Here is a 13,781-nt window from a genome sequence, read left to right as displayed (position 1 = left end):
TGCTTCCTGGCATGGTCATAAGAAGTATATATATTTGTTAGAAGAGTTGGGCACCTGTACTGCCCCGAGGAAGGTTTGCATTATACAGCAGGAAGAACTTCCCCTGGTCAGGGTGGTGAGATATTGACATGATAATAATAATGGCTAACGTGTCTGGAATATTCTACATAGATTATTTGGTTTATCTCACAGAAGCCTTGTGAGCTAAATCCCAGTTTTATCCCCATGGCAGTGCTGAGACAGTTGAAGCTTACAGAAGGAGTCAGTGTGACTGTCCAGGGTCTGCAGTTAGAAGGTGTAGGAGCAGGGATTTGAACCCAGAGCCCATCTGCAGGACCATTCCACTTTTTTCTCCAAGAACTTCAAAGGCAGATTTTGCCTTAGATTTGGCTCATCCTCGCTCTGGGGAGGGTGCTTGGAACACTGGGTCCCCCAAGGTTTCTGTAACTTACCAGCTTCTCCTGTAGAACACTAACACCAGCTTCACATCGCTGCCTTTCGTGGACACCAAGGGGAAGAAGACCATGGTGAACTTCCCACACATCAGCAGTAAACTCCCACTAAAGCAGCCCTTGCTGTATCAGGTGAGTCGGGAGCAGTGGGTGTGGCCTGGGGCAGGCAGGTGAAAAGACCTTTCTGCTTTCAGTTCAAGTTCAGAGAGGTCTAGGATGGAGGGAAAAGACCATCTTGAGCTGAAGAGTCAGGTTCCGGTCCTGTTCACCTTTACAGTGAATGTGCTCAGTCGTGTCCGACCCTTTGTGACCCCATGGACTGTACTCCGCCAGGTTCCTCTGTTCATGGGATTCTTCAGGCAGGAATACTTGAGTGGGTTGCCACGCCCTCCTCCAGGGGATCTTCCTGACCCAGGGATCTAACCCCCATCTCCTGAGTCTCCTGCATTGCAGTCAGATTCTTTACCACTGTGCCACCTGGGAAACTCCCATACCACATTTGATCTTAGCCAAAAGGCTGAGAAGTGATGAATGTAATGTTTATAATGAATGTAAACTTGAACAGTAAGTCGTCGACTTTCTGTATTAAACAGACTCATGATAGGACTGTCATGGGGATTCACTGAAAAGTGAAGTGTCGAGTGTATTAATGGTAGAAACATGTATAAACAGTACAAAACGTTGGTTTTCCTTCCATGTCCCCTAATTGTTTTGTGTAAGGACCAAATGAGATCTCGTGAGAAAGTGCCGAGTTAAAGAGCTGTTATATGCACCGATGTTCAAGTGTTTGTGCTCTTGGGCAGGTCACTGTATCTAGTCAGGAACTGGCCTTCTCCAGGTCAGTAGGAAAGAACCATTCCCATCCTTCCTGCAGGAAGATGTCCTGGGGTTGTCCGCTGCAAACTGTAACGTGCGGGAGTTTCACGGAGAATATGGAGAGTCAGATGGGTCCTTCCTTTGAGAGAAAGATTGTTAAAACCTACTGTCACTTCTTTTTCATTAATTTATTTTTCAGTTGTACTGGGTTTTCGATGCTGTGCAAGGGTTTTTTTCAGCTGTGGCAAGCAGGGGCTACTCTTCCTTGTGGTGTTCCATCTTCTCATTGTGGTGGCTTCTTCTGTTGCGAGGCACAGGCTCTGAGTGCACTGGCTTCAGTAGTCATGGCTCCATGGGTATAGAGCACAGGCTCTGCGGCATATGGGATCGTCCCAGACTAGGGATCGAACCCTCATCCCCTGCGTTGGCAGGCAGATTCTTAACCACTGGACCACCAGGCAAGTCCCCCTACTGTCTTGCAATCACCATTTTTCTCCCTGGAGAGAAAAAGCAGAGTCTGGCTGGCTAGGGCTATTCTTGGTCAGACCCGTGGTTTAGGACACCCAGAAGTGGCCCAGAGAGTCCTTGATTGCGAGTGTTTTTCCTTGAACAGGAGAGTCCAGCTCACTGTCAGAAGTCTTCTGAGCTCAAGCCTTCTGAGACGGTCTTCCCTTCGAACGTGAAAAACCAAGACGCCAAAGCAGAGGAGAAGCCGCCGAAGAAGCACAAACACAAGGTCCCTCTGACAGCGGCAGGTGTGGCTTTGGGGCAGCGGCGCGCTGGGGTGGGGTGGTCGTGACGTCCCTCTGGGCCGCGTCACTTACTGGGCTGGTCCTGGGTTGGCCAGAGAGTTTGGTCGGGTTTTCCTCTACGAGGTTATGGAAAAACACTAACTTTTTTGCCAACTGAATACGTCAGGGCAGTCCGAGCGAGGGTTGGAAAAGAATTTCCAGACACAGAGCATTTCAGAAGGGGGTGAGTTTATTAAGAACAAAGAGCAGAGGTAATGTGGGCACTTCACACATAGGCCCGGTCTCCCATACATCTGCGTTTCCTCGTGAAGTTCCTTCTCTGACTCTTCAGCAGTTTGTCAAAGGATGTGATGTCCCCCCACCTCATCCCTCATCCTGATTTACCTGCTCTTAACACTGTTTCTCTCTCTCTAATATGACACAATTTAATGCCACCAAATTGCTTTGTTTTAATATGAAATATTCATATATTTTTTTCTTTCAAACATTCTGTAATTACACATTTGATTTCGCGTTGATCCAAGATTTAGGGGAGAGAGTTTGTTTCCAAGTGGCTGTATTTTTGTATTGCTTTGCATCATTGTAGTTGATGCTTCGGCTGTTGTTGGTTTTACCTAATATCTGCTTTGGGATCAGTTGGCATATGGAGTCTGAATTCTGTGACCAGGGATTGAACCCCATCCCCCCTGCAGTGGAAGCATGCCAGGAAAGTCCCTCACCATCTCTCTTAAAGCTTGAATCCCACCCCGCCTGCCCCAGACCAGACACCGGCCCCCGATGCAGTGTGGCCAGTATAGCAGATAAGATACAACCCACATCCCTTCCCAGACTGAGACCTCCTGGCTCTCTGCAGATTGGAGCTTGAAGACCTCCTGGATTTGAAAGTCGAATTTATGCCACCTGCCTGCCCGCTAGAGGGCATCGTAGTTTGCGAACTCTCTCAGGATAGACTTGGTATAGCCAGTGCCAGATGAACTTGGGTGATTTCTGCCTTAACTATACACTTCTGTTGACACAATGCTGACTCCTGGAATCTTCTACCCAAGCTGCTGCACCCATAGCTCTTTGGGGACTAAATCTTCCCTAGACTTCCTTATTTGTTTAAGTCTTTATTGACTGTGTTACAATATTGCTTCTGTTTTATGTTCTGGGGTTTTTTGGCTGCGAGGCATGTGGGATCTTTGCTGCCTGACCAGGGATAGAACCTGCACCCCTGCACTAGAAGGTGAAGTCTTAACTGCAGGACCACCAGGGAAATCCCCCTCCCTACCCTTCTGCTGTGTTTTCCTCCTGGTTGGTTGAAATCAGTACCACACTTTGATACATCCATCCTTGTTCCACTTGGATCCTGTGAGATCCAGGATGTACGGTCCTTAGTGAGGCTCTTAGCCACCTTGTTGAGGAAAGAGCCACCTGGCTCATGAACAGGAAAGGATGCGCTGGTCTATACCTGGGCACATCCTCACATCACCGTATCTTAACTAACATCTGCAGTATTTTTCACACAGAGGCCCTAAAGTTTTTTAAGAAGCAGCTGTCTTCTTACGAGCAAAGCGAGATCCTGGGCTACACAGAGCTGTGGTTCCTGGGTCTGGAAGCCGAGAAGCTCCACATGGCTCCGGAAAAATTCAGCAAGACAAGTTTCGATGATGAACACGGCTCCTACATGAAGGTGATGGGGCAGGGGGTTGTGGAAACTGGCTTTGGGGGTTGGGGCTTAGGGACAAGAGATAGTCTGGAAAGGAAGAGCGTGGGGTATATTATAGCATTTGATGCCGATGTATCTGGAGCTGTGAGTGTCCTGAAGGATTCTATTTGGTGCTAAATCACAGAAATACCAGGTATAAAAATGGGGAAAAACATGTAATTAGTACACAAAGCACTCTGTTCACAGAATATTGATTTTCAAGAGTATTAGCGGTGACAGGTTTGCATCCTGGATGAATCCTCCCTCTCCAGGTTCCTCTCCAGTGCCGCCTGGACCCACTGGGAAGGCCAGATTGTTTCCTCCATACAAGTCCATGCAGCACCTTTTTCTATTTTATAATAGAGCTCATTTCCTGCAAACAGACAAAAAACGTTTTCCCACTGTCCCCTCGTGCACAGTGCCCCCTTCAGTTTCTTAAAGGTGAGTCCCAGAGACTTCTCCCTGTCTTCTGTGTCCAGGGTTGCTGCCTCTTCCCCTGTCTGCAGGGGGCGTCTGGAGGCTACGAGGTGTTCCTCTCTACCTTGAGGATGTCCAGATGGGAAATGCTTGGTCTGCTAGCCCTGCAGGCTGCTGGGAAATTCCTCCTCCGGACATTTCCTCTTAGATTAGGAGACACAATTGATCTCTGATGATTTTATAAAAGAAGTGGATTTTCCTAATTGAATTCAGGGCTGTGTTTCCCAAGCTTTCTGGTGTGCACAGATCACCTGGGAGTCTCATTACCAATGAAAATTCCTAGCCAGCGGTCTGGGGTGGGGACTGAGGCTTTACCTTTCTAAAAACCTTCCCAGGGGATGCCCACGTAGCTGGTCCTTGGACCAGACCTTGAGAAGCAAGGATTTAGAGTTTCTGGCACACATCTTCTCCAACCTCCAGGATCTAATTAATGCCTGATTATCTGAGGTGGAGCTGATGTAATAATAATAGAAGTAAAGCGTACAATAAATGTAACGCATTTGAATCATCCCCAAACCACCTCCCCCCCACCCCGCCTTGGTCTGTGGAAAACTGTCTTCCATGAAACCGATCCCTGATGCCAGAAAGGTTGGGGACTACTGGTCTAGAGCCCTGGCTCTCAACATTTTTAGGTCAAGGATCCCTTTGGAAATCTGATAAAAGTTATCAAATCATTATCCCAGAAGAGACCGCAGATATACAAAATTTCAAGGGCGGGGGATCATTCATGGGCCATTGGTTAAGAACCTCTGCTCTAAACCTTACCTCCAGTTCAGCCAGAGGCTGTCAACTTCTCCTTCCTCTCATCTCCCTCCCACCAGGGTCTAGAGTCTCTGGGAAGTTCCCCAGGGATGTTAATTCACCGCAACCTAGTTCCTCCATCTCAACTCTTAGAGCACCACGGGACAGAGGAAGGATGTTTGCTTTCTGTATGCTCAGAATCTCCATCCACTGTGTTTCAGCAAATGCACAGTATGCAGGGCACATAGCTACATCCCAACACAGCTGTACTTCCACATTTATTTTGTCAGCAAGTTTCATGGAACACGTATTTACTGGGAGCCTATTGTATGTGTGGGCACCTGCTGGACTCCTGAAATACAGAAGGAGCTATCAGAAATGAATAGGACCTGGCCCTTGGCCTCCAGTCAACACAATCAATGTGAATGATGACACGCAAGTGAATAGTTATGACACCGCCACACTAATGATATGTACAAAAAATGCACAAACGCCAAGTGACCTGGAAGCCATGGTTTCCTCCTTCACCTCTACTTGACTTTTGCAGGTCCTGCACGACCACATCGCCTACCGCTATGAGGTTCTGGAGATCATTGGAAAAGGGTCCTTTGGACAGGTGGCCAAGTGCTTGGATCATAAAAACAATGAATTGGTGGCCTTGAAAATCATCAGGAACAAAAAGAGGTGTGGCTTGGTGGAAGGCATCAGCTGTGGAGGAAGGGCTACATGACTTTGGCCCCTTCTTTAAAAATTTATTTTTAATTAATTGTTGTGTAGGTTTCTGCGATACAGCAACGTGAATCGCCCATAAGTATACATATGTCCCCTCCCTCTTGAACCTCCCTCCCACTCCCCAGCCCATCGCACCCCTCTAGGTTGTCACAGAGCACCAAGTTGAGCTCCTTCTGTTATACAGCAACTTCCCACTAGAAATCTGTTTTACATATGGTAATGTATGTTTCAATGCTACTGTCTCAATTCGCCCTACCCTCTCCTTCCCCCGCTGTATCTACCAGTCTGTACTCTACGTCTGCGTGTCTATCGCTGCCCTGCAAATAGGTTCATCAGTATAATTTTTCTAGATTGCAAATATATGTGTTAATATATGATACTTGTTTTTCTCTTTCTGTCTTACTTCACTCTGTGTAACATCAGCCACTCCTTGGTGCCAACCCTTCCTGTCTCTGCTTCTTTCTCTGCTTTTCCTTTTCTTTCCCTCTTTCCCTCTCTACCTGTTGGATTCCATGATGGTGCAGAGAGGAGGCAAGAGTCCAGAGTGTTTAGCACCTCCCGGCCTGTGGGCGTGATGGGGAGGACTGAGAAGGGGGCCACCTGCTGTAGCTGATGTGACACCGTGTCTCCTCTCCCCACCCCCACCCTCCCCACCACTCCCCAACCTCTCCAGGTTTCACCACCAGGCCCTGGTGGAGCTGAAGATCCTGGAAGCTCTCAGACGGAAGGACAAAGACAACACCTACAACGTGGTGCACATGAAGGACTTTTTCTATTTCCGGAATCACCTCTGCATCACCTTTGAACTCCTGGGGTCAGCTGCTTCCTCTCTTTAGTTCACTTTGTGTTGATAAGTTACGTAAGTGACGAAAAGGAGCCTTGGAGGTCAGAGCACTAGATTTGTCTTTATGTGACTATTTAATGGGGGGGGGCTTCCCCGGTGGCTTAGGGGTAAAGAATCATTCTGCAGTGCAGAAGACGCAGGAGATGCAAGTTCGATCCCTGGGTGGGGAAAATCCCCTGCAGAAGGGCATGGCAACCCACTCCAGTATTCTTGCCTGGAGAATCCCATGGACAGAGGAACCTGGCGGGCTACTTACAGTCCATGGGGTTGCAAAGAGTCAAACATGATTTAGCAACTAAGCACCCATGAACTGGCAACCCACACATAAGCTTTTCTGGTTAAAATGCTTTATATTAGCTTTCAATATTTATAAGTCAGTGTATTTCACTTAATATAGCAGGATTCTATAGGATTCAATATATATTATATATATATATAGGATTCAATATATATTCTCTCTCTATATATAGGAGTCTGTATATATTCTATATATAGAGAGAGTTATAAGATTCCTGTATGTATATGTATATATACACATACTCAGGATTACTTATATATAAGGATTCTATATTTATCTGGCAAGAGCCAGCCCTCAGTCCTTTCTGAAAGGCGAGAGGTGGGACCAGGCAGGCAGGCTCACTTAGATGGGGTATGGCTCCTCCCTCAGGCCCTGTCTGCCCACTCCTTGTCCCCTCATCTATCAGGAAGCTGCGTCTTTAGACAGATTTATTCTGTGTGAGCAGGGTTGGTCACTTGGTTGAGTAACTGGAGGGCTCCCCGGATCCCTCTCAAGGGGCTGAAGAACCGTGACTATATCAGAAGTTTGATATACTAACCTCTTAACACACACACACGTGCAGCAAGGTGATGAAAGGATCCTGCATGTAAGAAACAAGCATCCGAGAGGCCAGCACATTTGAGTCGCCCTGAATCAACCGTTAGTCAACGGAAAAGTCAAGTTTATAGGACACGAAAGCCCCACCTCCTAGTCTGAGTCTTGCCACTGCCAGAGGGCAGCCAGGTGATAAGGGATTGATGTTGCAGGGTCAGACTCACCATCATATACCTTCTACGCGGCTTCACGTCGCTTTCTCTCTCTGTCCCAGCATCAACTTGTACGAGTTGATGAAGAACAACAGTTTCCAAGGCTTCAGCCTCTCCATCGTTCGTCGCTTCACCCTCTCTGTCCTGAAGTGTTTGCAGATGCTCTACATGGAGAAGATCATTCACTGTGACCTCAAGCCCGTGAGTACAGCCTCTGTCTTGTCAGGGAGCTGGTTTCCACCCTCAGAAAGGGTTTGCCCGGTACCCATCCCCATTGGTAACTGAGCAGGGCTCCAGGGTGGAGGCCAAGTGTTTGCAGGTTGTGTAAACCACGTGAGATGTAGCAAGGACAAGACAGGCATACTGGGACATAGAAAAAAGATGTGGTGTCATCAAGGCAGACGGGACCTGGATGACTGAGCCCAGGCGGTACTCGGAGATGTGTGTCCAGCAGGGAGGTGGATGTCCTAAACCCACCCTGTCCTCTGAGTTGGTCCTGTGTGAGCTCAGTCAGGTCCGACTCTTTGTGATCCCATGGACTGTAGCATGCCAGGCTCCTCATGGGATTCTCCAGGCAAAAATACTAGAATGAGTTGCCATTTTCTTCTCCAGAGAATCTTCCTGACCCAGGGATTGAACCCAAGTCTCTGGCTTGGCAGGCAGATTCTTTATCACTGAGCCGGATCTGGGATACTTCTATTAATTAAAGATTGTCAAGATAGAGATGTTCTCTTGGGGCTGACTGGTGGAGCCCCGACAAGGACAGTGGTACACTGATTTATTCTCCACATCCAAGTTCCTAATCCTCTGCTTTGCACCTCCAAAGGGACCATGGTCTTTGGGCTTAGGGAACTGACTCTCAGCAAGGAACCCACAAGACAGGTGGGTAGCTGAAATATGAGCACATAGACTTGCTTGAGAAGTAGATTAAGTGGACAGGAGTATACATGCTCAATAGGAAAGTAGACATACAAGCAGGAGACTTTGGTGAGTGTGGATTCAAGAATCAGGCAGTTATTCCTGTGGACTTAGTGGTTAGTATCAGTGAGCTGTGATGGCCTCATGCATCCTATGCCTCGATTCATCAGACATTGAGATCCCTGGAAATACGATTAGGACTCTAACCTTCCAGCCCCAGGTGGGCCATGCTTATGGTCTGAGAGGAGAGCCCTGTGCTCTGCTTTCTCATCCAGGATTCTGCTGGAACACCTGGCTTCACAGTTTCTGCAAAGTCAGCACAACGGTCCCAACTCCGATCAAATCGCCGTGGGGGATTCTTTGTTTCTGTTTCGGTCCCCGATTGTCATACCAGTATGTTGCTGGGGCACTTAATGGAAGCATCCGATTCAGGCAGTGATATTTCTTTTTCTTTCTTTTCTAAAGAATTTATTATTTTTGACTGCACTGGGTCTTCATTGCTGCACAGGCTTTCTGTAGTTGTGGTGAGCGCAGGCTTCTCATTGCAGTGACCGCTCTTGTTGTGAAGCATGGAGCGCGGGCTTGGTAGTTGTGGCACATGGGTTTAGTTGCCCTGCGGCATGTAGAATCTTCCCGTACCAGGGATCGAACCTGTGTCCCCTGCACTGGCAAGCGGATTCTTAACCACTGGACCACCAGGGAAGTCCTGGTCAGTGATATTTCTAAGGCCTTATGCAAGCAAGGCATAGAACAGGGTACCAGGGAGATAAAAAGAAACTCACCATCTTCAGGAGTCACACCATTTATATCAGTAAAGAGTCAGCATCGATGCAAAAGAAATACTGCAGAGCAGCAAATACTGGGGCCAGACAAGAGATGCAACCCTGGAAGCAGAAGTCAGAGGAGGGAGACCGGGGTGGGGTTGGAGATGGGGGAGGAGCCCACTTGAAGGAGGTTCCAGAAGATTGGTGGACAGTTAGGTAAATGGCGTGCCTCGGCTAACACTGTTAAAACTTGACCTGGGTCTGTCTTCCCTCTAGGAGAATATAGTGTTGTACCAGAAAGGCCAAGTCTCTGTTAAAGTCATTGACTTTGGATCAAGCTGTTATGAACACCAGAAAGGTAGGGCCGTGCCAGTCCCTTTGTCCTAATTTCCCCACTGCGATTCTTTCCTTTCCTGAAACAAACAGTTCCCACACGAGGTCACCTGGGTTCTCTGCTGGGCTCAGCCATCACAGCTACTGGTTTGATTTTGAACCAAGCTGGTTCACATCTCTGACCCTAAGTTTCCTCATCTGTAAAATGCGAAGGTTGGTTCAAATACGGTAAGGCTGCTTTGCTGCTTTTATGCTCTGTGACTCTGGACTTATCCAAAGACATTTATCCAAATTATCTTTGGGGTCCAGAGAGCGCTGGGCCTCTGCAAAATGACAGCTTCTGAAGGCTGACCCCAGCTGTCCCAAATAGAAATTTCTGGGACAGTACCTAGGAGGCTGTACTTTAGAAAACACAGCCATTCTGAAGTTTGGGGTTCATGGCCCTAGGTTCTCCAGGTTATCTATATATATATCTATAATATTTATATGTTATATATGTTATATATATATGTGTATAGTCACAAAAACAAATATATATATATATGTGTGTATATATATTTCAAGCTAGAATCCAGAAAGCTGCCCTAGAGTATTGAATTGGCCAAAAAGTTCTTTCTTGTTTTTCCATAACATCCTACTGAGAAACCTGAACGAACTTTTTGGCCAGTTCATTTCTACAGCTGTCACTGAACTTGACTCCAGTCTTCTCTCTTGGCTTTTGTCAGGTTTGATGTCAAGAACATGCACATTCCACAGACGTCTGCTGAGTGTCTGTTGTGTGTCCGTTGCTGTCTAAGGCGTGTGCTATGTGCTAAGTCTCCTCAGTCGTGTCCAACTTTGTGACCCCATGGACTGTAGCCTACCAGGCTTCTCTGTCCACAGGGATTTCTCATCTAAGAATATTGGAGCGGGTTGCCATGCCCTCCTTCTGTATAGGGTATCAGGAACTAAAAATGAGAATTTCCTGTCCTCTGCAGGCTTACTGCCCAATGGAGGAGACAGGAAGATGTGTATAAGATTGTGTACGAGGATGAGAAGTCTATGTATGCACTGAGCTAAGGCATATGAAAGGGGCTTTGGAACGAGCCTCCATGGGGGCAGGGCGAGTCAGAGGAAGTCCCCTGAAGCTGAAGGAAAGACTATTAAATGGATGTTTCCGAATATTCTCCAAAACCATTTTTGGAGACACAAGTCCTTTATTGTTTATGTATGGAAGCCGTAATAAATTCCAGCTAGAAAACATTATTCCTCCCAGAAAGAAAGAGTATGCTCACCCTCCTTGGAGATGAACTCTCTGTAACCCATTACTTAAGATTTATCTTGGCTGCCAAGATGCTCAGAACTGAACTTGTAATGATCTTACCCTTGGTTTCCAGGTGTTTCCCCCCACTTTTTATGTTTTCTGACCTCCCTTGATCTTTATTTTAACCACAAAACAGTAGAGAGAATGGATGCTCAATCAGAACTGTTTGAGTTCAAATCCCAGCTCTGCCATCTGCAGTTGAGTAACCTTGGGAGTTTATTGAATCTCTGTATGCCTCAGTTTCCTCATTTTAAAATGGGTATGATAATAATACCTGCTTCAACCTAATAGTCCATCGACAGAGGAATGGATAAGAAAGATGTGGTACCTGTATACAATGGAATATTACTCAGCCATATAAAGGGAATGAAATTGAGTCATTTGTAGTGATGTGGATGGACTCAGAGCCTGTCATACAGAGTGAAGCAAGTCAGAAAGAGAAAAACAAATATCATGTAATAATCCATAAACATGGAATCTAGAAAAACGGTACTGATGAACCTGTTTGCAGGGCAGGAATATAGACGTGGACGCAGAGAACAAACCTGTGGACACAGCGGGGGAAGGAGAGGGTGGGACGAATTGGGAGAGGAGCACTGACATACACACCCTCTTATGTGTAAAATGAAGAGCCAGTGGGAAGCTGCGGCACAGGGAGCCCGGCCCGGTGCTCTGTGATGACCTAGAGGGTGCGGTGGGGCAGGTGAGCGAGAGAGAGGTTCAAGCGGGAGGGGGTGTATGCATACATATGGCTGATTCACGTTGTACAGCAGAAACTAGCACAGTGTTGTAAAAGAATTACACTCCAATTGAAAACAACTAAAATAAAATTATAACTGTTGTAGGGTAGTTATAAGGATTCAAAGAGTTAATCCATAAGAATCACTTGGAACAGTGCCTGACACATGTAAGCATCATGTGAGTATCCATTAGATTTACTTTTAATTTTTCTCTCTTATTGACTTATTTTTCATTGAGGTATAGTTGACCTTCAGGATAAGTTAGATTCAGGTGTACAATATACTGATTTGACTTTTGCCTATGTATGTGAAATGATCACCGTGATAAGTCTAGTAACAATCTGTCCCCATAAAAATTATCGCAATATTATTGATTGTATTCCATATGCTGTATATTACATCCTGTGGCTTATTTATTTTAGAACTTTTCAGACTTAAGTTTGTACTTCTTGATCCCCTTTGGCTAGTTCATTCCTCCCCACCCTCACCCCTTCCCTCTACTTTCCCGTCTATTTGTACTTCGATTGCAAAGGGCCTCAAGTCCATTTTGGAAGCAGACAGGGTATAAAAGTCATTTTTGTGAGATCTTCACTTTGTTTTAAATTACAAAAAATTATTACATCCTTTCTGTACCCAATCCAAACAATAGAGAAGTGACTGGACTTCCTCCGTGGTCCAGAGGTTAAGAACCTACCTGTAGGGGGCTGGGTTTGTTCCCTGGTCATGGAACTAAGATCCCACATGCCAGAACACACACACACACACACACACACACACATACACAGAGTGAAGTGACTACAAAAGCCCTGCCCTGCCCCCATCTAGGTAACCAATTAACAGCATTTGCAAAAAACCGTAATGTCCCATTCTTTCGTCTCAGTCTTCTCAACTATAAAATCTAGGCTGCCCACAGTACTGCCTTTCATACATCCTCCTCTGCTGAGATTTTGTTAAGCTTTTCTTTCTGTACTTTACATTATACAACACAGTGCACATAATATATTGAATATGCATGTTAAAATTAAGCATTTTGCATGCTACTTTTTCGGTTCTTATACACCTCTTCCCTTGCCAAATTGCAGTATTTTCAGAGCATGTCTACCCCAGATTAATCAAACAGTGTGAAAATTTAGCTTTACATTTGCCTTATGTTTTCTTTTTTAAAAGCTCGTCTTGGTATCCATATGTTTGTCCTGTACATCTGTGTCTCTGTTTCTACTTTGCAAATAAGGTCACCCATCCCATTTTTCTAGATTCCACATATACACGTTAATACACGATATTTCTTTGTCTCTTTCTGAGTTACTTCACTCTGTGAGGGGGAAGGCGATGGGATGAGTCGGGAGTTTGGGACTGACACATATAAACTATTGATACTGGGTGTAAAAGAGATAACTGATGAGAACCTACTGTGTGGCACAAGGAACTCTTCTCGGGGCTCTGTGGTGACCTACTGGGAAGGAAATCCAAACAAGAGGGCATATATGCTAAAGCTGAAACTCCAGTACTTTGGCCACCTCATGCGAAGAGTTGACTCATTGGAAAAGACTCTGATGCTGGGAGGGATTGGGGGCAGGAGGAGAAGGGGACGACAGAGGATGAGATGGCTGGATGGCATCACTGACTCGATGGACGTGAGTCTGAGTGAACCCCGGGAGTTGGTGATGGACAGGGAGGCCTGGCGTGCTGCAGTCCATGGGGTCTCAAAGAATCGGACATGACTGTGCGACTGAACAACAACAGCATCATAGCTGCTCCACTTTGCCGTGCAGCAGAAACTGTCACAGCATTGTAAAGCAACTATGCTCCAATAAGAGGTCGTTTAAAAAGCTCGCCTGACAAATTTACTTGCTTAGAACAATGCCTTCCTTAGATCTCTTTATCAACAACTTGAGGATAACGACCCCTCATGATAATCAGGCTGCTGTGATGATGTGATGAGACAGATGTGGGGGAGACTCATAAGTCATGCTTTTGAACTGTGGTGCTGGAGAAGACTCTTGAGAGTCCCTTGGATCACAACGAGATCAAACCAGTCAATCCTAAAGTAAATCAACCCTGAATATTCATTGGAAAGACTGAGGCTGAAGCTGAAGCTCCAATACTTTGACCACCTGATTCAAAGAGCAGACTCACTGAAAAAGACTCTGATGCTGGGAAGGGTTGAAGGCACAAGGA

General features: G+C 46.2%; 1 protein-coding gene across 3 annotated transcripts in view; it reads left to right on the top strand.

Moving 5' to 3' along the window:
* Positions 1–13,781, top strand: part of DYRK4 (dual specificity tyrosine phosphorylation regulated kinase 4) — a 49,482-nt gene that overhangs the window by 23,725 nt on the left and 11,976 nt on the right. Inside the window, exons 5-11 of one of the 3 annotated variants that reach the window (XM_061418186.1) lie at positions 468–584; positions 1,882–2,023; positions 3,529–3,692; positions 5,473–5,609; positions 6,331–6,471; positions 7,608–7,746; positions 9,504–9,585. In XM_061418186.1, coding sequence (XP_061274170.1) covers positions 468–584; positions 1,882–2,023; positions 3,529–3,692; positions 5,473–5,609; positions 6,331–6,471; positions 7,608–7,746; positions 9,504–9,585 — 922 coding nt within the window. Of the gene's footprint in view, positions 1–467; positions 585–1,881; positions 2,024–3,528; positions 3,693–5,472; positions 5,610–6,330; positions 6,472–7,607; positions 7,747–9,503; positions 9,586–10,157; positions 11,782–13,781 lie in introns of those variants that run through there. The other 2 variants (XM_061418187.1, XM_061418189.1) reach the window with 2 other exon arrangements.

This window comes from Bos javanicus, chromosome 5 (assembly GCF_032452875.1).
Source record: "Bos javanicus breed banteng chromosome 5, ARS-OSU_banteng_1.0, whole genome shotgun sequence".
In the NCBI taxonomy this organism is placed as follows: Eukaryota; Metazoa; Chordata; class Mammalia; order Artiodactyla; family Bovidae; genus Bos; species Bos javanicus.
Note: the sequence above shows the minus strand (reverse complement) of the source record. Positions and strands in the feature narration are given on the sequence as shown.